Source organism: Pelodiscus sinensis, chromosome 10 (genome assembly GCF_049634645.1).
Source record: "Pelodiscus sinensis isolate JC-2024 chromosome 10, ASM4963464v1, whole genome shotgun sequence".
Lineage (NCBI taxonomy): Eukaryota > Metazoa > Chordata > Testudines > Trionychidae > Pelodiscus > Pelodiscus sinensis.
Window position 1 is genome coordinate 31,611,920 of NC_134720.1, and position 22,437 is coordinate 31,634,356.

The window sequence follows — 22,437 nt, forward strand, 5'->3', positions numbered from 1 at the left end:
TCCTTATCCAGCATAATACACCAAATTAGCCTAGCATGTTGACATTTTATTATGTCTTCATCACACCATTTACATTATAGAGAAGAAATACATAATATTCCTTTTGATTTATTTGGACATGAAGTAAAATACACATGGAAGGAAGAGGGTTTCACTGAGCGAGGATATTGTTCATCTCTGTGTTAGCTGTCTGCTGACATGACTTCCCCATCATCATAGCTTCTATTATTGCCATATTGAATATGCTGCTAGTTCTGCTCTGCATGTTTTGGCTGACAGCTGTTCTTTATTACTTTAACTCCATGCTGTGGATGCCAAAGAACTTGCATTTGCCAAGGAATAATTTCCTGTGGATAAAAAAGATGCATAATGTACTGGAGAAAACTGGAAATTTTCTTAGAACAATATTGAACTAGAATACCTAATTGCTGTTCACGAAACAAAAACAAGTGCAGAATTGTAAAAGAAACAAAAACTGTGCTTTGTACTGCAGTTAGTGAACTAATTCCTTTCAGGACTGTCCCTTCCTGCAGATGGCTAAGGTATGGTATGTGGTGTTGATGAAACTCAACTCTTATGGAAGATACATTGGGTGTCTAAATGGTGGTATTTGGAATGGGTGAGGAATCTCTTGATGTTTGTGGATGATTTTACACTGAATTACAGTATCTAAAGCAGGGGTCAGCAGCCTATGGCTCCTGAGCCAAATATGGCTTAGTAGAGAGTCAAATATGGCTCTTTTGCAGCTCGAGCTCATCCCTCTCCTCCTTCCTCCCGCCCTGGGCTGGTGCTCCATCCTTGCAGCCCCCCACAAAATTGGAGCACTAGTGCTGGCTTCCGTGTCTGGGGAGGGTGGGTGAGAGAGCCACGAGCCTTGCCATCGGGTCCAGCTTGCGGAGAAGAAGCAGAGCAAGCAGTGGCTCCGCATGCTGCTGGTTCCCTCCCCTCTCACCCAGCTTGGGGAACAACAGTGCACAGATGTGCTTCCTGGAGACTTTCCCCACTGCTCCCATTGGCCAGACTCCGGTCAGTGAGGGCAGCTGGAGGCCATGCCTGGAATGCGGTGCTGCGAGCTGAACGGGGTGGGAATGCAAGTAAGTGCTTCCCCTTCCCTTCATGCCCAGACTCCACACTCCCTCCTTCTACCCCCAGCTTGCTCCTGAGCGCTTCTCCTTGACAAAGCGACAAGGAGTCCTGTAGCACCTTATAGACTAGCAGATGTATTGGAGCATAAGCTTTCGTGGGCAAAGACCCACAAAAGCTTGTGCTCCAATACATCTGTTAGTCTATAAGGTGCAGGACTCCTTGTCACTTTTGCAGATCCAGACTAACACGGCTACCCCTCTGATACTTGTCTCCTTGACCAAATACTCTACCCTCATGGTGCACTGCGTGGTTCACTTGAGGGTTTTTTGTGGGGGAGGGGGGGAGGAGGGTTTTTTTTTTGTGTCTCACTTCTGTGGTCCCTGACTGATTTTTTTTGGTGGGTCATAGAATCATAGAGCTGGAAGAGACCTCCGGAGGTCATCAAGTCCAGCCACCTGCCCAAGGCAGGACCAATCACAACTAAATCAACCCAGCCAGGGCTTTGTCAAGCCGAGACTTAAAAACCTCTATGGATGGAAATTCCACCATCTCCCTAGGTAACCCATTCCAGTGCTTCAACACCCTCCTAGTGAAATAGTTTTTCCTAATATCCAACCTAGAGCTCTCTCACTTTAACTTGAGACCATTGTTCCTCGCTTAGCCATCCGTAACTACTGTGAACAGCCTTTCTCCATCCCAAGTGCAGGACTCTACATTTGTACTTGTTGAACCTCATCAGATTTCTTGTGGCCCAATCCTCTAATCTGTCCAGGTCACTCTGGACCCTATCCCTGCCCTCCAGCATAGCTACCTCTTCCCCCTAGCTTAGTGTCATCTGCGAACTTGCTGAGGGTGCAATCCGTCCCCTCGCCCAGGTCATTAATAAAAATGGTGAACAAAACTGGTTCTAGAACAGATCCTTGGGGCACTCCGCTAGAAACCAACCAGCCAGCCTGACATCGAGCCATTGATCACTACCCATTGGGCCTGACAATCTAGCCAGTTTTCTATCCATCTTACAGTCCATTTATCCAATCCATATTCCCTTAACTTGCTGGCAAGAATATTGTGGGAGACCATATCAAAAGCTTTGCTAATGTCAAGGTATATCACATCCACTGACTTTCCCATATCCACAGAACCAGTTACCTCATAGAAGCTAATCAGATTAGTCAGGCATGACTTTCCCTTTGTGAATCCATGTTGACTATTCCTGATCACTTTCCCCTCTTCCAAGTGCTTCAAAATGGATTCATTGAGGATCCCCTCCATGATTTTTCCGGGGACTGAGATAAGGCTGACTGGTCTGTAGTTCCCTGGATTGTTCTTCTTCCCTTTTTTAAAGGTGAGCACTACATTTGCCTTTTTCCAATCATCCGGGATCTCTCCCAATCTCCACAAGTTTTCAAAGATAATGGCCAAAGGCTTCGCAATGACATTTGCCAACTCCCTCAGTACCCTCGGATGCATTAAATCTGGGCCCATGGATTTGTGTATATCTAGCTTTCCTAAATAGTTCCCAACTTGTTCTTTCCCTACCAAGGGCTGTCCACCTTCTTCCCATACTGAATTGCTTAGTGCATTTGTCTGATAGCGGACCTTGTCCGTGAAGACAGAGGCAAAGAAAGCATTGAATACTTCAGCTTTTCCCACATCATCTGTCACTAGGTTACCTCTCTCATCCAGTAAGGGCCCCACACCCTCTGATCACCCTTTTATTGCTAACATGCCTGTAGAAACCTTTCTTGTTATCCTTCACATCCCTGGCTAGCTGCAATTCCAATTGCGCTTTCACCTTCCTGATAACTCCCCTGCATTCTTGAGCCCCTGACTTAAAAAAAGGTTCCCCACTCCTGACATAAATAAAGACAATGTTGAAACCTTTTGTGTCCAACATCTAGCCATAGCGTGCTGTCCCTGGCACTGATCCTGGGGCAGGCTGTGCGCTCCAGCCCCCATCTGGCCACAGCAGTGTCTGGTGGCAGACTTCCTCCTGCTACAGCATGGGTATGAGGGAAGGCCATAATCTGGCTACGGCAATCCTGGCCCGGCCCCTTGTCCAGCCATTGCTGCCTGGGTGCAGCAGCCCAGCCCTGGCCAGGTAAGGTGATCTGGCCCCAGGGCCCCTCCACATACTCTGTTTCCCACCCTTATTACCCTGCCATGTCTCCTGCACCCCCATATCCACAAACTGCATGCCCAGCAGTAGAAGTCCCATTAAATAAAGTCCTTTATGCTATTATTATTCATCATGTCAATTATCAATAATATGACATTGTATATTTTCAGTCATGCAAATGGGCATTCTTAATACTGGCTCTTTATCGATCACTTGTTCTGAATTTTAATGCAGTTAGGCTCTTTGGTTTGAAAAGGTTGCCAACCCCTGATATAAAGCTTTGAGTCTAAAAATTTTTCCCTACATCAAATGCAAATTATTTTCTCTGTAAAAAAGATATACCTGGCACATAGTACAGTGTAGTATGATGGTGTCATTTTGGGAACTTAGGGTGCTGTCGACAATGTAATGCTCAGTGTGGAGGGGAACTCCATGGACCAATCGAACAGTTCATTGTGGACCTTGCCATCATGATGGTTGCGTACATTGCTTTCTTGATCCTGACTATAGAACACACAGCCCCTCCCCCATCTCTGGCCATCTTCTGTGTCAAACTTGCTCCAATACATGAGCATTTTGGACCTTATGACTCCCACTGGAGTGCAGTTAAGTAGAACAGGATGTTTTTAGCACCTATTTTTGTCATCTTTACCTATGGTCAGAAAGGGGAACAGGTTCACCCAGCAATAATTTCCCCTTGATGAAGAGATCTCAGAGCAGCTGCGAAGGACCTCCTTCACATCACTGGTAAAACCCAGGATGTCACCCTTTTCCACTGCAGTTTTTGTAGTCAGAATTATAACTAAAGAATTTAAGATCCCTGATGCCCTGCCATAAACTCAGACACTTGGTTTGCTGCCTGCATACAGAGAGGTAGAGAACTCTGGAGAATGCCAGGGGGAAGGGATGGTCTCACCTGTCATGCAGCTAATCTACTGGTCAAAGCATTAGGGCAAAGAGGGAAAATGTTACTGTCAGTCTTACTTGTAGGGTTCTAGAAAGACAAATCATAGGTGGTGTCATGGCTCCTTCACCACTCTGGCACGATAAATGCAGAAGTGGGGGCCAGCAGTTACCCCAAAACCTTATCTACCAGGCTTTGGTATAAAACTTCCCCCCAAAATCTTAAAAACCTAGATTTTGGGAATAAAAATTCTGCTGCCACCTCCCAAATTAATAAAGAAACCAGGGGAGACACCATTTGGGAAAATCTCACCCCTAAAGTAAAAAGCAGGACATCACCATTAACCAATACCAGGTTAATAAAAAGAAAAGAGAAAACTTTTATTATCACCACAATATTCCTGTTGCAAGCATAATAACTAGATGGAAAAGTAACAAATAATATACAGGCAGTCCCCGACTTATGCGGATCCGACTTATGTCGGATCCGCACTTACGAACGGGGCTTTCTCGCCCCGGAGATCGAGGTGGCGGATTGCTGCCTGCGAGCTCCGGGGCGAGAGAGCCCCGTTCGTAAGCTGCTCCCGGTGCCCCTGGTCTGCTGGAGACCGTCTCCAGCAGACCAGGGGCACTGGGAGCGAAGCCGCAGCAGCGGCAGGTTCCCGGGCTTCTGAGACCTTGCCAGAGCAAAGCCGAGCGGCTCTGCTCCCCGTGTCCCTGGTCTGCTGGGGGGAGGGGGCGCAGCTAGTGTGCCCCCCCTCCCCCCCAGCAGACCAGGCTTTTGTTGTGGACCCTGGGGCAGAGCAGCTGGGGCGCTGCCGATTGGTCCTGCAGCGCCGCTCTGGGCACTACTGGACCAACCCGGCAGCACCCCAGCTGCTCTGCCCCAGGTCCTGATTCAGCTGCTGCTGGTCAGTTTCAGCAGTGGCTGAATCAGGATGCCTGGGGCAGAGCAGCTGGGGTGCTGCTGGGTTGGTCCAGTAGCGCCAAGGAGCGAGGAGCGGTGCTACTGGAGCAACCCAGCAGCACCCCAGCTGCTCTGCCCCAGGCGTCCCCAAGTCAGCCGCTGCTGAAACTGACCAGCGCTGACTACAGGAAGCCCGAGGCAGAGTTGCTCTGCCCCAGGCTTCCTGGAATCAGCCGCTGATCAGTTTCAGCAGCAGCTGACTTGGGGAGCTTGGGGTTCTTAAGTTGAATCTGTATGTAAGTCAGAACTGGCGGTCAGTTTCAGCAGCGGCTGAATCTGGACGCCAGTTCCGACTTACATACAGATTCAACTTAAGAACAAACCTACAGTCCCTATCTTGTACGTAACCTGGGGACTGCCTGTACTCATGGAGAAACTCCATGAGCCTAGAACTTAATTACAAAGAAAAGCCAAAACATCTTTTAAAAAAGTACACAGACAGCAGATCCCATACCCAAACCATAAAACAATGAAACCTAACGGATTTATCTAAACTTTACCCTACCTACAAAAAGTGAAGAAAAAGTCTTTACTTGGAGGAAGACATCGTGTCTGTCCCCCTCAATAGCTGTAGAGAACTGCCCAGAACAAAGGAGGGAAAAAACAAAAATTCCTTTGTCCCAGTTTGAAATTCCTACCTACGTTCCTATTGGCCACTCTACCTGGCTAGGTGTAGTTAACCTCTTAGTCCCCAGGCTGCGGACTAACCCTCATGATCATGACAGGTGGGAATCTAATTTCCCCTTTTGCTTTACTATAAAACTTTTACCTGCGACACAATATCATGAAGTAGGATGGTGTAGTCAAATTCTAAGTAATCATCGTTTCTTTTCTGGAACCAACATAAAAGACAAAAGACAATAAGGACTGAGGTTTGTTATCTTTTCATTAATAAAAACAGTAATTCGGTTATAATTGGCAGCAATACAATATTCAAAATATTGTAAGAGTAATGAATAAAACAGATAAAACTTAGTTTTGCTGTATGCCATAAGGATGTTCCGTATTGTGTAATTGACTAATCAAAATAGTCAATGTCTTTTTGCATCGACTATTTGATTAGTCAGTAGGGTGGCACTGCCTCTTTGAAACACTGCTGTGGCATTTCAAAGTGGCAGCAGTGCTGCATGAAGCCTGGGGTCAGCTGGGGAGTCCCCAGCTGATCCCGGGCTCCACTCGGCACTGCCCCTTTGAAACACTGCTGCAGTGTTTCAAAACGGCAATGCCGCATAGAGCCCGGGTTCCAAATGGTGCTGCCCCTTTGAAATGCCTGACACTGGGCTCCCCACAGCATTTCAAAGCGGCAGCGCCGCATGGAGCCCAGGGTCAGTCCCCAGCTGACCCCAGGCTCCAAGTTGCACTGCCCCTTTGAAATGCCATGGCAGCGTTTCGAAGTGGCAGGGTGCACGGAGCCTGGGATCAGTTGGGGAGTCCCCAGCTGATTCCATGCTTCACATGGTGTTGCCACTTTGAAGTATGCCCCTTTTCTTCTCCCCGCTTGTTGCCTCTGATAGAGGCAGCAAGGGGGTGGGGAAGCGACTAGTCGACTGTCTGATAAGCATTTGCTTATCGGATAGTCAACTCGTCCTTAACATTCCTAGTATTCTGCATTCATTTAACCACAGAATAGCATCTGCGAGGCTGAACACAAAGTTTAACTCCACACTGATTGCTCAAACAGCTTTGTTTACAGTGTCAGATATGACTAATGCAATCTTGTGTTTCAAGAGAAATACTGAGTTTATTTTCCAAAACAACTTAAGTTTTTGGTGTTGACTCATTTTCCATTTTCTTATGTTACTATAGAGATGCTTTGCTTTGTCTGTGTGTGCAGATTTTTGAGACTGAATAATCTGGGCAAAGAAGCTGAGTAGAGCAACTAATAATTTTAAAAAACCCAGAGTTACTTTGGAATGATAAACAGCAGAAGCTTTTCCATATTTTAGAGAAAACAAATCTTTGGAAAGCTAGAGGCAGCATTCAGTTGGATCAGTTAGTCCTCCAACCATTGGTATTGCCACTCATAATACTATCTAGGGTGTGAGAACACTATGCCAGATGGAATCCCATAGAAGTTAGTATTATGAGTGGCAATAAAGAAAAACTATCTAGGGTGTGAGAACACTATGCCAGATGAAATCCCATAGAAGTTAGTTTTTCTTTCTCTTGGTACTAAATAATATTACATAAGAACAGCCATACTGGGTCAGACCAAAGATCCATCTATCCCAGTATCCTGTCTTCTGACAGTGGCCAATCTCAGATGCCCCAGAGGGAGTGAACAGAATAGGGAGTCTTCAAGTAATCCCTCTTCCATCACCCATTCCTGGCCTCTGAGGGTATGTCTATACTACAGCACTAATTCAAACTAACTTAATTGGAATTAGTTAACTCGAACTAAGCTAATTTGAATTAGTGCATCTAGACCTAAAAACTAGTTCGAATTAGCATTTTGCTAATTCGAACTAGCATGTCCACATTGAGTGGACCCTGAACCGAGGTTAAGGATGGCTGGAAGCAGTGCCGGCAGGGCATCAGATTAGGACTTAGAGCGTGGAGCTACTGTCTCAGGCTAGCCGAGGGCTGTGCATAAAGGGTCCCGACTCCCACCCCGGACAGACAGTTCTCAGGGTGCCCCGCTTGCAAAGCAGTCCTGGCTTGGAGTGCCCTGAGTGCCCACACTCGGCACATCACAGCACTCAGCCATCAGCCCGGCTGCACTTGCCGCAGGCTGCCATCCGGGGGGGGGGGGGGGGTGTCAATCAGGGGGCTGCATGAGAGCTTCCACCCAGAGGAGCCCGCAGAGCCACCCCAGTCTTCCCCATCGGGGGCTCGTACCCCATTCCTCCCTCACCTCCTTCCACTTACCCCTCCCTAGCCCCCCTTCCTGATGTACAAAAATAAAGGACACGTGTGTTCAAAAATAGAAACTCTCTTCATTGAACAAAACTCGGGGAGACTGGGAAAAGGAGGTGGGAGAGGGGAAGAGAGCAGGTGGGAGAGGGGAGAGCAACTAAAATGATCAGGGGTTTGGAACAGGTCCCATATGAAGAGAGGCTAAAGAGACTGGGACTTTTCAGCTTAGAAAAGAGGAGACTGAGGGGGGATATGATAGAGGTCTATAAAAGCATGAGTGGTGTGGAGAGGGTGCATAAAGAAAAGTTCTTCATTAGTTCCCATAATAGAAGGACTAGAGGACACCAAATGAAATGAATGGGTAGCAGGCTTCAAACTAATAAAAGAAAGTTCTTCTTCACAAAGCAAATAATCAACCTGTGGAACTCCTTGCTGTGGGAGGCTGTGAAGGCTAGAACTATAACAGAGTTTAAAGAGAAGTGAGATAAAGTCATGGAGGTTGGGTCCATGGAGTGGTATTAGCCAGGGGGTAGAAATGGTGTCCCTGGCCTCTGTTTGTGGAAGGCTGGAGATGGATGGCACGAGACAAATGGCTTGGTCATTGTTTCGGTCCATCCCCTCCAGGGTCCCTAGTGTTGGCCACTGTCGGCAGACAGGCTACTGGGCTAGATGGACCTTTGGTCTGACCCAGTACGGCCATTCTAAGCTCAGGGCTCAGGGTCGGGGGTCTCACTGGACCACCTTGATTTTCATGCAAACCTGCTCCTGGGTGGCCAGGCTGGCAGCTATCCTGCCCTAGACGGCCACTTTCCTGTGCCTAGTGCGGACGTCGTGGATGAGGTCCACGATCTCCGCACTAGACCAGGTGGGCGCCTGCCTCTTGTGGACCTGGGCAGGGTCTGCTGGCTGGGTGTTGGCAGGCTTGCACCTGGCACGGGCACCGTAGCCAGCCCATGCCTCTTTAAGGGCTCCGGGGCCGGGAGGGGGGCAGAAGAGTTTCCCTGGTGGTGCCCAGAGTGGCCACCAGGGAAAGCTGGGGAGGGCTAGTCTCCCACTAGTTCGAATTAAGTGGCCACACAGCCCTTAATTCGAACTAGGCGTTAGTCCTCGTAGAATGAGGTTTACCTAGCTTGAATTAAGCGCTCCTCTAGTTCGAATTAAGTTCGAACTAGCGGTTTGTATGTGTAGCGCCTATCAAAGTTAATTCAAACTAACGTCTGTTAGTTCGAATTTACTTTGTAGTGTAGACATACCCTGACAGAGGCTAGGGACACCATTCCGACCCATCCTGGCTAATAGCCATGGATGGACCTAACTTCTATGAATTGATCTAGTTCTTTCTTGAACCTTGTTAAGGTCCTGGTCTTCACAGCCTCCTCTGGCAAGGAGTTCCACAGGCCAACCATGCGCTGTGAGAAGAAAAACTTCCTTTTGTTTATTTTAAACCTGCTACCTATTAATTTGGTGCCCCTTAGTTCTTATGGGAACAAGTAAATAATTTTTCCTTATTCACTTTTTCCACACCAGTCATGATTTTATAGACCTCTATCATGTTCCTCCCCCCGTCTTCTCTTTTTTAAGCTGAAAAGTCCCAGTCTTTTTCATCTCTCTTCATATGGTGCATGTTCCAAACCTCTAATTGTTTTTGTTGCCCTTTTTTTAACCCTTTTTCAATGCCGATGTATCTTTTTTTGAGATGAGGCGACCACATCGGTATCCTGTATTCGAGGTACCATGGTTTGTTTCGACTGTCACTGCACATTGAATGGAAGTTTTCAGAGACCTATTCACAATGACTCCAAGATCTCTCCTGAGTAGTTGTAGCTAAATTAGTCCCCATCATATTGTATGTATAGTTGGGATTATTTTTTCCAATGTGCCTTCCTTTAAATTTACCAACATTAAATTTAATTTGCCATTTTGTTTCCGAATCACTTAGTTTTGTGAGATGATTTTTTAAGCTCTTCATAGTCTGCTTTGGTCTTAACTATTTTGAACAGTTTAGCAATATCTGCAAATTTTGCCACTTCACTGTTTACCCCTTTCCCCAGATCATTTATAAACAGGTTGAATAGGATTAGTCCCAGGACAGAGCCTTGGGGGATACCACTAGTTACTTCTCTCCATTCTGAAAACTGACCATTTATTCCTACCCTTTGTTTCCTTTCTTTTAACCAGTTATCAATCCATGAAATGCCCTTCCCTTTTATCCCATGACAACTTACTTTATTTAAGAGCCTTTGGTGAGAGACCTTGTCAAAGGCTTTCTGGAAATCTTAGTACAATGCATCTATTGGATCCCCCTTGTCCACATGTTTGTTGAATCCCTCAAAAAACTCTAGTAGTTTAGTAAGGCATGATTTCCCGTTACAGAATCCATGTTAACTTTTCCCCAACAAATTCTGTTCATCTATGTGTCTGACAGATGAACTATTCTATTCTTTACTATAGTGTCAGCTAATTTGCCCAGTACTGACATTAGACTTGCTGGTCTGCAATTGCCAGAATCACCTCTAGAGACCTTTTAAAATATTGGCATCACATTAGCTATCTTCCAGTTATTAGGTGCAGAAGCCTATTTAAAGGATAGGTTGCAAACCACAGTTAATACTTCCGCAATTTCACATTTGAGTTCTTTCAGAACTCTTGGGTGAATGATATCTGGTCCCGATGACTTGTTACTGTTAAGTTTATTAATTTGTTTCAAAACCTCCTCTAATGACACCTCAATTGAGGACAATTCCTCAGATTTGTTACTTAAAAATAATGGCTGAAGTTTGGGGATCTCCCCAATATCCTCAACCATGAAGACTGAAGCAAAGAATTTATTTAGTTTGTCCGCAATGACTTTATTGTATTTGAGTGCTCCTTTGGCATCTTGATCATCCAGGGGCCCCGCTGGTTCTTTAGCAGGCTTCCTTCTTCTAATAGACTTAAAACATTTTGCTATTACTTTTTAATTTTTTTTTGGCTAGCTGTTCTTCAAACTCCTTTTTGGTTTTCTCATATTTTTACACTTAATTTGACAGTTTGTCTTCCTTTCTATTTTCTTCATTAGAATTTAACTTCCACTTTTCAAACAATGCCTTTTTATCTCTCCTTTTACTTGGTTATTAAGCCACGGTGGCTCCTTTTTTGTTCTCTTACTATGTTTTTTAATTTGGGGTATACATTTAAGTTGGGCCTCTATTATGGTGTCTGGAAAGTTTCCATGCAGCTTGCAAGGTTTTTTTTTTTCTTTTGTCACTGTCCCTTTTAATTTCTGTTTAACTAACCTCCTCATTTTTGCATAGTTTTCCTTTCTGAAATTAAATGCTATAACGTTGCTATACATCTTGGCTACCGCTATACTGTAGCCTTCTTCTGGTAAAGCTTATGCAAATGAAGAGTGGCATGGAATATCGCCACGCTTCATTTGCATAATTAATTAGCAGACGCTTTTATGCAAGAAGAATGAGGAAAAACGGCTCTTGCGCAAAAGTGGCTGCTAATTAATTATGCAAATGGAGCATGGCGATATTCCACTTTGTGCTTCATTTGCATAAGCTTTTGTGGAAAAAGGCTGCACTGTAGCTATAACCCTTGTTTTACTTCTTGTGTTACGATACATCTTGTTTCAAGTGTAGCAAATGTTTGCATGTCCCATTCTCCAGTCAATTGGGGGCAGTTGATCACTCTGTCCATACTATGTAAATGTTTTAAATAAGGGCATAAAATCCTGTTTAATTGGTTAACCGGCCAAATGTGGTGGTTAACTGCCTAAAATGTGATGTTTGACTGGTTAAATGATTAAAGGGATGAGGAGCAAGGGACAGGCTAGAGAGGCCCTCTCTTCCCCATTTCCCCTCCCCCCACCGCAGGCAAGGGCTGCTGTAGCCTGGCCATAGCTGCCCCTGTCCATGTTGGGCCCTGAAGGGCTGGAGTGATGTTAACCTTTCACATCCCTAGTTTTAAGGCCAGATCTTATCTCTGAAAGGTGTTGGAAGTCAGAGAAATTGTATCCTCTTGCATAAATTGTTCCCTTGCGTGAAGAGGTTAGAAGAATCAGGGAGTGCCGCCTCCCAGTTCAAGGGATCTGTGAGAGGGAACTCTCATTGAAGCTCCTATGGCCTGTCATCTGCCTCCAGTCCCCACAGCACATGCATTTCTGCAGGTTTTAAAGGAAGAAGGAAATACTTTGGTTTTGGCATTCCATATATGCTCAGTAAGGCTCTTCTGCTTGAAAGAAGGGGACTATATGTCCCTGGTCTCTTTATTACTCTTGTGCAGATACATTTTTGTGCCCAATAACAGTGAATATAATGTGACTTTTCAAAAATACCTTTGTGAGGTAGGAGTACATATCCTGCTGGTTTTAAGATCAATTTTGTAAGTTGTGCTAACAAGGAAAATAACTAGTAAACTAAATTATGTGGATATGGTGAGACATGCAAGGATCTGTAGGAAGACTCACTATGGTAATGTGTTACACGAGATGGATGTGGACGGCAGAATGCACAAAAACAGACTAAAAACTAAGGATAAGGCAAAACTTGATCATTTCTTTTACCAATAATTTACCTTAGCTCAATATGAAAGAACACAGATCTGAAATTTATTCTAATTTAAGTGTTATATGATGTTGGCTTTTCCCTGTTCTAAAATGTATTTGTTACAGATAGGTTAAAATCCACAGTTCACACATAATCCACTCCTGCTCAAAATCAGTCATCAGAGGGAGAAAGACCAATGAACCAGTTCTGTTCCAAGAGTAATACAAACACCAGATGCTCCCCATTCTGTGACCATGTTTTCCTTCCATTTTTCTAAAAAATTTTCATTCCCAAAGAGAGTTTCTGATGCTGGGTTTTTTGTGCGCACAACCTTAGATGAATGTCCATAACTGGGTTTTGAAAGTGTAGTCTTAACAACTAAGGACCATGCAACAGCATGATTCCTAAATTATATTCCAGTAAGATTGTTTTAAGTTGATGTGTCCTTTTAAGAGTTATTCTTGTTCCACTGTAATTGCAAAAGAAAAAAAATCCATATTTCTTCCCAGTATGCAGACAATAGAAATAGGGAGTCAATAGATTTCCACATTCCTGAACGCCATCTATGGTTTTCCTAAGAAAACTTATGCAGGATGTCCCCAAATTATCAGTGGGCTGCGTTCTTTTGTAATATAATGAAAAATAGCAGAAATAGTTTATTTAACCTTGAATGCTGATGCTTGAATAAAGGTAGGTTTAATTTAGAGGATGATGAGGAAGTAGGTGGAAGTTCTAAAGGGAACTGCTGGGCATCCCCTGGCCTCCAACCCCCACCTTGCAGGCTCTTTGCTGGTTCCTGCGGCCAGTCCCATCGCCCAATTGACTCCTTTCCACCTCCCTGCTGCAAGCTGCACCTAGTCCCTGTCACCAAGAGGCAGCAAGAAGCATGAGCACAGGCCAGAAAACTCTGGAGAAGCAGGGGGAGAGCTATGCAGCTGGCAGCTGGAAAGAAATGGAAGTTTCCCATTCAAAATATTGCTTTTCTGCAGCTGCTGGCTGCATGACCACCCCCTGATCCTCTGGAATAGCTCCAGCCAGCACTTGTGCTGCTCACTGCTACCTGTGCTTCTTGCCTGCTCTGCTGAGGCCTGGGCTGTTCTTACCCATACTCAGAATATACATCTGCATAGGGTATCTGAAAATTTGGGGCACCACTGGGTTTTAATGTTCACTTATTTCTTCCTATCCCTGTTCTGTGGTTCTGCTTCCTCCTGAGACCATCTAGTTAAATTAAAAGTGAAACAGCATGCATGGAGGACTCCCCCCCCCCCCCCCCCCCCCCCGGGCTGACTCCAAGGTCTAGGCTTTCAAATGCAGAAGAGCATGGGGACTCTTGTACGTTTCAAAGCAGGCACCCGCTAGCAGCCCGGAGTCGGCAGGACTTCCTGCTGGCCCAGGGCTGTACTGGGGGTTTTGCTTTCCCCAGTGGGAGCTCTTGTACATTTCAAAGGAGGAATCCGGAAGTGCCTATTGACTAGTTGAGTAGTCTATGGAAATTCCATCAACTACTCGACTAGTCAGTTAACTGCAATTTAACATCCTTAATTGTGAGGATGTAAAAATACTGTAAACTGGACTTACAGAGAATGTAAATGAAGGGAAGAAAAATAATAAGAAACCCTAATCAAATGAAGTGATTAAGCCATAGATAAACTGTCAAGAGTTATAACTTGCAGTATTGTTGTTACCAAGGAACTGTATGAGAAATGGAGCAAAATTAATGAAGAGAAGATTTAGGAGAACACTCCAGTTATCAAGTTGGAGCATTGTTTTCTAAAGTAGAAAAAACATTTACTTGGTTAAAAGTGCAACACACCAAGAAATTAATAGGAATGATTTAAAAATAAATTCTTTTAATTATCTCTGCTTTGACTCAATCCTAGGATATGCTTTTCTCAGGAGGAGTAGGAATTACAGGTGTAGGTTGATATGTGCTGCAAAGTAGTGCAGTTTTCTGCAGGGAAAATGTCATTTGACATAACTAGTTAATAGGAGCTGGCTTGAAAGCTGACTCCCACCTGCCACTTCCTCCACTGCTGCCCCTCAGACAGAGGCAATAAGGGGTATGTGTGTATGTAACCATTAGGATTAACTGATAAGCCTAGGCTTATCGGTTAATCATGTAAACAGGTATTTGTTAACTTCCCTACTAGGTAAGGGTTTTGTGGTGGGAATTAGGAGTGGGCAGGTTTGCTCTGTTATTGATGCACTCTTTGGGAGTGATATCTAATTGCATACATTGAGTGCTCTAGTAACATGGTCTATAAAACATGCAATTGTATGAATTCAGAAACGGGGACACTAAATATTAAATTCCAGAAACAGCTTGTACTAATACCGTGATGACTCTGGCATAAATACTTAGAGCGCGCAAGCAGTCCTCGTATGTTTGTCCTGAATTTTTTTTTTTAAGGTATTGATATATAAATCCAAATCCTTTTGGGAAATATCGGTAGAACTAAGGTGGAGAGGATAAGGAATAGGTCAGTCAGCACATACATATTTCAGACTGCTAACTCGTACCCTTTAGACATTCCTGATGCAGTTTTGTAAATGGTGGGCAGAGAACCCATTCTTGATATTGTCCAAATCTCAATGAGATTCACAGATGTATATGTTTCTACTTATCCTCTGGAAGTCTATAGTTTTAACAATGGAATAGTTTTACATGGTAGCTTCTCTGAATGTATTCCAAATTATCATCATCATCATCCCAGTGCATTGATTAGTATATTACTTACCACCTGCCTGACCTTTCTGATTTGAATCAAATTGTACAATGTGTTCTCAGTTGAATTCTGCCATATTATATAACCACAGGCAACCAGGGCTAGATGTCTGATGGGCTCCATTTCTGGTAACATGTTGCCATGATTGTCTGAGAAACAAAGTAAAAATTGGTATTAAATGTGTGAAAATCTGACAAATTGTGTGACCTTGGGAAAGGTCTGTTTCTCCTTCTTCTCTTTGGTTTTTCTATTTAGTTGGTAAATTATTTGGGGCAGGGATTGTCTATTCCAATATTTAGGTACACAATTTAAACAATGAGGGCCTGATATAAGTTGGGGCCTCTAATAGCTATTGTAATACCGACAACAGTGATGAACTATATATTTTTAAAGCAAAGCAACTAGCCTTGCAAGTATTCAGGGCAAGAGCAATTTAAAAAATGGTGAGTCAAACTCTGAATATTCAAAACTAATGACTGTTTGCTGCTGCTGGGCTTAACACTAAAGTTTGGATGAGAGAGGTGAACTTTTCATACCTGGAATATTTTGTGCAACCAATGGTTCTTGAAGGCTCTTGAGTCTATTGTAAAATTTGTTATCTGCTTCATCTGTGTTCTTCCCAAGTTCTCCTTCCACTGTAAAATGGACTTGTGGTGCAGCGTGTTGGTTGCCCAGATAATAAAGAATTTGAGCAGTGCAGTTAATGATATTGTCCTGTTACCGAAATAGTTAATGGATTTTATCAATTTTAATAAAATAAAATAGACAGTATGTAGAAACCCCACAAGGTATCTGTTTTACTATTTTTAGTAGTAGCAATTTTCTCTGCAAGTCTAATGTGTGAGGATATACAGACTATTTCATTAAGATATAAGCAGGGTCAAAATGTTAATTACTCTTAAATATATGAACAGATTTATGTAGTTTATATAGAACTTATCAAAGCTATATATTTAATGATGGTGTTTTCCCTTTTATATCATTTTGATATAAATTTGACAGTATTCTGCTTCTGTTGTTTAGCTATAGAAATGTATTCAAATGAAGTCTGCAAATTGAAGACATCATCTGACTCACAGTAGATGATACCAAGACATCTTTGTTTTTAATATACTAGTTGCATCTTTGAACAAAGTGCCATAGCATGGTGGCATGCAGCAAAAAGTTATTTTTTAGGGCTTTGTTGGTGCAGAAACTGGCTGTTTCTTATTTTGGTTAAATCTAGTCCTGTGGCCTGATTAGTAATGAAGGAAGCTCTGAAATTTGTATCGTGCTCCAGTTTTACAACCAGATCACTTTCAAATGATTATTTACTGAACAGAGAGCAAGCAGGGACCCATTATACTGGGTGCTGACTACACATAATTTAAAAATGGATCTTTCCCTAGAGCGTCCACAATCCAAGTAAATAAAATAGAACTGACCTTGTGAAGGAAGTCTTCTATTGCAAATTTAAGGTGGTATTTATGTCCAACACCAGAAATGTCCTAAAGGGAGGAAATATATATATATATATATTTAAGTTAAGCTGATCAATCTTTAATCCTCATTTCTGTGCAAGATAGAGATTATCATATTTCACAGGAATAACCCAAACAATACACACTGCCACTCTGTATGGTACAAATTCAACTATTGATTTGTTTCTTGAGTATATGTGGCCAGACTTAAAGGTAGTGATAATCATTTAATACATAGCACTAATGTTCCTCATGTCACATCTGGTTAGTTTGTCATTGTCCTGTTTAATTAAAGTCCAGTCATGTAAAATACATCCAGTGCAGAAGGAACATGCAGGGGCCAGTCTGCCATGTAAATCCCATTCTTATGGCTCTTAAGTACTACAGTATTACAAATAATAAGTGTTGTTTGGGCCCTGTGCATCAGGTGCCTTTCACTCTCCAGGAATTAAGAACTGTATGTGGTCTTAAGAGTATTTGAGCTGTAAAATGAAAACGGTACATAATATTATAGTCTTAGCTCCAAGACTAAGCTGTTTGTTGTGTTCTGAAACCGTCTCAAATCAAGGACAGCTCTGTGCTGAGAGAGCCCCAGCTGTTCTGATAGTAACCATGATGACAGTATATTTCCAGCCAAGCATGGTTAAATGAGGTTGTTGGTGTAAAGGTGGTAATACTGATACAGACAGAGCCTTAAGTCTCACCAGTACTGAAGAAGCTGCAGTGTTAGGGTCACAGTTACTACACAGTAGTCCTTTCCCAACTATTTAACGTTTCATACTAGCATTGTAGGTGGATTTAGCTGTGTTCCTGAACTGTGCTAACTGCTTGGGCAATAGCAAAATGGCTGCTCAGGTTGGAACATAGTTGATTCATAGCTGCAAGGCAAGACTAAACCCCTTTTTAATCACATTGTAGCCAAGTACTTCAGCACAACAGACTATATAATAGAGGAGGTGTTGAACTAGAGAATAGTCTTTGCAAAAAGTTACCACCACCAGGTTACTTATGCTTTCTCTGCTGGTTCGATGTGATATTAAAAGAAGTCAGAGGAAAGAATAGTGAAGATGAAAAAACAGCTTTGTCTCTATACTTCAGAACTACAAAAAAAGAAAATGAGCACAAGTTGTTTATTATTTAGACTTGTGCCACTAGTAGGTGCAAGGTCACTTAAGACATATTAGAGCATGGGATATTTGAGCAGATCTGCCCCAACTCTTATCTGTAAGAACAATAAAGATAAAGCTTAAATTAGTGACACAGATTTATTAATACTTTCCATTTATATTGTGGTCCAGTTTCAAAATGCACAAACAGTGAGTGATCTTTACTACACTCTTGTGGAGAATTGTTTCAGTGTCCAAGTCATTTCTCCAAGACAACACCATTATCAAGTAAGAAACAGTATTAGAATTTGGGAACTCCTGGCTCCCAGACAGGTGCACGGTCCAGTAGACAATTCAGCTTATTTATCAAATGGGGGTTAGGGATGTGAACAACTAGTTGCTTTCCCCCACCTTGCTGCCTCTGTCAGAGGGGACGAAGAGAGGGTACTTCAAAGCGGCAGCACCATGTGGAGCCTAGGGGCTGTTGCTACACTTCAAAGGTGAAAGTGTTGCAGGGAACATGGGGCCAGTGAGGTAGACCCTGTTGGCCCCTTGTTCCCCATGGCGTTTCTAAGCGGGCAGCTCCAAGTGGAGCCCAGGATCAGCTCAAGATCACACAAGAGCGCATCCACACTGCCATGTGCTTTTGCCCAAAAGAGTTTCCAAACTGCCATGAACATTCTTCTGCAAGAAAGCTCTGATGGCCGTTCACAGAAACCCGTTGTTCATCCACACATGCCTTTTTGCACAAGAACTCTTGCGCAAAAAGGCTTATTCCTCGTAGAGTAGAAAAAGGAATAACTTGTGCAAAAAGCCCTGTCTTCAGACGATCTACTGTACTTGCACAAAAATGCGCTTGTAGTGTGGATGCTCTGTGAATTTTTGCGCAAAAACTCTGCAGTGTTGATGTAGCTCAAGTTGCATAACTTATTTCAGCTTTAGCCCTGCTGTGTAGAGTACCCATAGTCATTGAAAACAGTGAAGTTCTAATGAAGGCATATTACACACACACACATACATTGAGTGTATAGACTTTTAGGTATTGATCCTGAAGAGAGACACATAGATAAGTAATGTTACACACAGGAATAGTCAAGCATATGTGTAAGTTTTTGTAAAATTTAAGCCTGCATGTGTCCAGAGCCTCTTCTGTTTCTCTTTTAATGTGAAACTGTGTTTGGTTTCTGATATTTTACAGAAACTGTAGAGACATTCTCAAATCTTCTGTGTGGTGTGGTTTTTTTTTTTTTTTAGCACTTCATTTTAAAACACGAAGACCTAATCACAAATTCTGGGAGCTATTTATAAGCAGAACTTGTCATTCTTTTTATTATCGGGAATACTCACGCCACCCTCTTAGTATTTTCACACCAAAGTAACAGCTTGGATAATTTTTTTTTAATTCAAAGCATAATGTGGATAATTTTTTGTAAATGTGTGCAGAAGATTATCCAAGCATTTCTCATTACAATCAGTTGGAGTAGTATTGACTAAATCCCAAAGATACAAATTTTACTCAAAATGCTTGGCATCTTATGTAGGAGTCATGTTTTGATTTGGATTGTTTTAGTAATGCACTGTGAAGTTTTTTCTTAACTGGCTGTTATATTGAAGAAAGTCAAAGCATAATTATGAGCTAGAAAACTAAATGCTGAGTGTCTCTGGTATCTCAAACTTGTCCAGAAATGAGAACTTGAAGCCAAATCTCCTTCATTCTTCAGGCTTGTCTTTGTTGTCTGTGGTCCAAACTGGACATGAGCTTGGCTTATTTTCAGCACTGACATGACTTACTTTCAGTCATGACAGTATTTTCATGAGTCAAGTCCTACTTAAATATATGAGCTTTTAAATGATGACTCTGGTATTTTTATTTGTGGTGGTGGTGGCGGCAGCTTCTGGTTCCAGGCTTTTCTTTGTAACTGTGAGGGTTACTTCTTTAAAAAACGAATGTAGAAAACTGCATGACTTCAGGAACTGGAGTTTTAGGCACAACCCCAAATATAGCAATATCCCTGATAAAATCAGGAGTTTGGGTAACACTAGTTTCACTTGTCTGAACACTTCTTTTTACACCATAACAGAATCATAATCTAGCCTAAATCTTCCTGGGTTAAAACTTTGTCCTGTGTGGGAACAATATTTTAACATTAGATGATTAAGTCCATTTTATGTAAAGATACATTTTAATGTTCTGAGACACAAAGCTAAAGCAAACTATGGCTTTCTGTAGCACAGCGGGCCGAAGTTTTGGCTGGGTGGAATTACACTACTACTTAATTTCTGCTGCCCTTCTGCCAGGGAACATGAGTGAGTCGCTGCTATGAGACACTTCCCAGGGTAGGAAACGGGAGCTCTCCCTGCCCTTGCACGGAGGAGAGGAGTAGGGAGGGGCCCTGGAGCAATCATTTCCTTTACACCATAGCCAACACGGAAACTAGCGACTCTGCGCCGAGCGTGCCCCGAATGCGCTGGGCTGCGTCCAGTTTTCTAGAGCCAGACTAACCGCGCTGGGGCTCGTTCTTGTTCATGGGTCGCTCTTGACAATAATTTCCCCTCTGCACACACTCACCTCCCTGCTGGCTTTGGTCACCTCCTGCAACATAAAGACTTTATTGGGGCCGCCATGCTGGTAGTTGATGTAGTTCCGTGCTACCGCGGCTGCTCTCGTAGCTGGGTAGTGGGACGGGGGGATTTCCATGGAGCAGGGCGTTTTAGTCGCTGGCACAAGCGGGAAGGGTCGGGGAACGTACGATCCCTTCAGCTGCCGCTCCCACGGAAGCAGGAAGCAGCAGGCTCGGCGGAGTGTGGGCAGAGCCTTCGTGCGCAGTGACGCGGCTGATGCGGGTACACATCTGGCTACTGCGGGACACCTGTTCGGCACCTAGCGGGGCAGCTGTGTTTTACTTTCGCTTTTGCGAAGGAGGAATGATGAGCGGCGGTATCTGGGACGATCTAATGCGGGAGGTTGAACATTGTGTGTGGAATCCTTTCCAAATACTGCCCCTAAAATGAACCGTGCTAATAACAGGTCTGTAATCAGCTGTGTCTCAGCTTCTGCTTTTGTCCATATTTTATAAATCCAGTTTTTGCTGTTGCATTCTTTGTTAATACATGTGATTAGGCATATTCACTTCTGGAGCTTATTCTGCCCCCTAAAAGACTGTCCTGTCCAGTTTGTCTGTCCTGTTGGTATAGGGGACTGTCTTGATCATCCACGCTTAAGCAGCTAATGCTGTATGAAAAAACTGCATTTCTTTTTAGCAAAAGTGTTGTCTGTATTTCTTCATTCTCTGTTACACGGGACATTTGCATGACAATTAGATCCCTGACTTTCTGTCAAGATTTTCTTTAGGTATCTGAACACTTTAGACATGTTTTGACATTTCAGTTTTTGCATCCACAAATGTGATTTCACATTTGAGGATCTTGACTTAAAGAGGAGGCTAGACAGCAAAAGAAAATGAATTTGAGGCTGCAAGAATTCTGATTTCCTTGCTAATATTCCATAGTAGCATCTGTAAGCTATGTTATGTTTTTAGTATAGACTATTTGGGAGTGTTTGGACTGTAGTGACCTATAAAGTACTCTCCTGCCTTTTATTCCTTTAGAGTAGTGAATCATGCTATTCATCATGTGACTCCTTGAATATAATTGGCGGCTGTTTCAGTGATTAATAGAAATTCATAGTTATTTTGGTTATGCATATCAAAATAGGATAAGGCAAATTGTCTGTATAGGGACATGTTCTTTTGGAATTATGACTATAGATTAGCTTCTATGATAGATAACACAGTGTGTTGTCTTTTTAGGTTTGACTATACTCACAAGAGACAGTCTGGTGGGGCAGGTCAGTATGGTAAAGTAATAGGGGTTCTACAGCCTCTGGATCCAGAGAACTACACTCAGTTGGAGTTTGAAGACAGAACTGTTGGAACCAACGTCCCAAAGCAGTTTGTACCTGCTGTGGAAAAGGTGACAAGTATTTTCTAATATTTTGTATTTATTATACAACAGTTGCACAATTCTTACCTTCCTCTTGCATTGTCATCCCTGAGGAGACCAGTCCTGCCTCATTGAAGGCAATGAGAGTTTTACCGTTGAATTCAAGTTCAGGCAGGATCAAGGCCTATATGTGGTTTTACAGTGTTTTTCCCAATTCCTAAGAGTTCCAGTTTTCCATGTAATTGAGAAGCTCTTCTTGCGGGAGAAACATTCTTTTCTTTACTATGTTATGTTTTTACATCTTGTTTTTTCTTCTTGTCAAGTAATAGAACTAGAATTACTAGTTTAGGATTATACCTGCTGTGAAGCTTGCTTTCTGTTAGCAAAAAGATTGGTGCTTAATCTTTTGAGGCAGTTTACTGTTCCTTACACACTGCCATTAACATTATCCTTTTTAAAACTGTATTTTGGAGTGAAAATTGTTGACTTGGAGACACTTCTCCACAGGGATTCCGTGAAGCTTGTGAAAAGGGTCCTCTAATAGGTCACAAGATTTCTGGAGTCCGGTTTGTCCTAGAAGATGGTGCACATCACATGGTGGATTCTAATGAATACTCTTTCATCCGAGCAGGCGAAGGGGCGCTCAAACAAGGTATCAACCCGCTTGAAGATGGGCTGTTCTATATGTTCATGATGGGATCTTAGTTAAAACCAAATTAAGCTATTGATTTTATTTG

At 43.0% G+C, this 22,437-nt stretch overlaps 2 protein-coding genes across 4 annotated transcripts in view; one reads left to right on the forward strand and one right to left on the reverse strand.

The window, feature by feature from the left end:
• GFM1 (G elongation factor mitochondrial 1) overlaps positions 1 to 22,437 on the forward strand; it is a 71,066-nt gene that overhangs the window by 36,238 nt on the left and 12,391 nt on the right. The window contains exons 14-15 of the mRNA XM_006123452.4: positions 21,568 to 21,730; positions 22,208 to 22,352. Coding sequence (XP_006123514.2) covers positions 21,568 to 21,730; positions 22,208 to 22,352 — 308 coding nt within the window. The remainder of the gene's footprint in view (positions 1 to 21,567; positions 21,731 to 22,207; positions 22,353 to 22,437) is intronic.
• LXN (latexin) lies at positions 26 to 20,610 on the reverse strand. Of its 3 annotated transcripts, none has more exons than XM_006123450.4 (6): positions 20,328 to 20,609; positions 16,617 to 16,679; positions 15,729 to 15,906; positions 15,217 to 15,341; positions 5,845 to 5,907; positions 26 to 347 (listed from the first exon to the last, which is right to left on the reverse strand). In XM_006123450.4, exons 1-6 carry the CDS (start codon positions 20,454 to 20,456, stop codon positions 249 to 251), a joined length of 657 nt encoding a protein of 218 aa, XP_006123512.1. In that variant the 5' UTR covers positions 20,457 to 20,609; the 3' UTR covers positions 26 to 248. The 3 variants fall into 3 exon arrangements, with proteins under 3 accessions (XP_006123512.1, XP_006123511.1, XP_006123513.1); XM_006123449.4 differs by having other exon boundaries at positions 15,205 to 15,341; positions 20,328 to 20,596; XM_006123451.4 differs by lacking the exon at positions 5,845 to 5,907 and having other exon boundaries at positions 15,205 to 15,341; positions 20,328 to 20,610.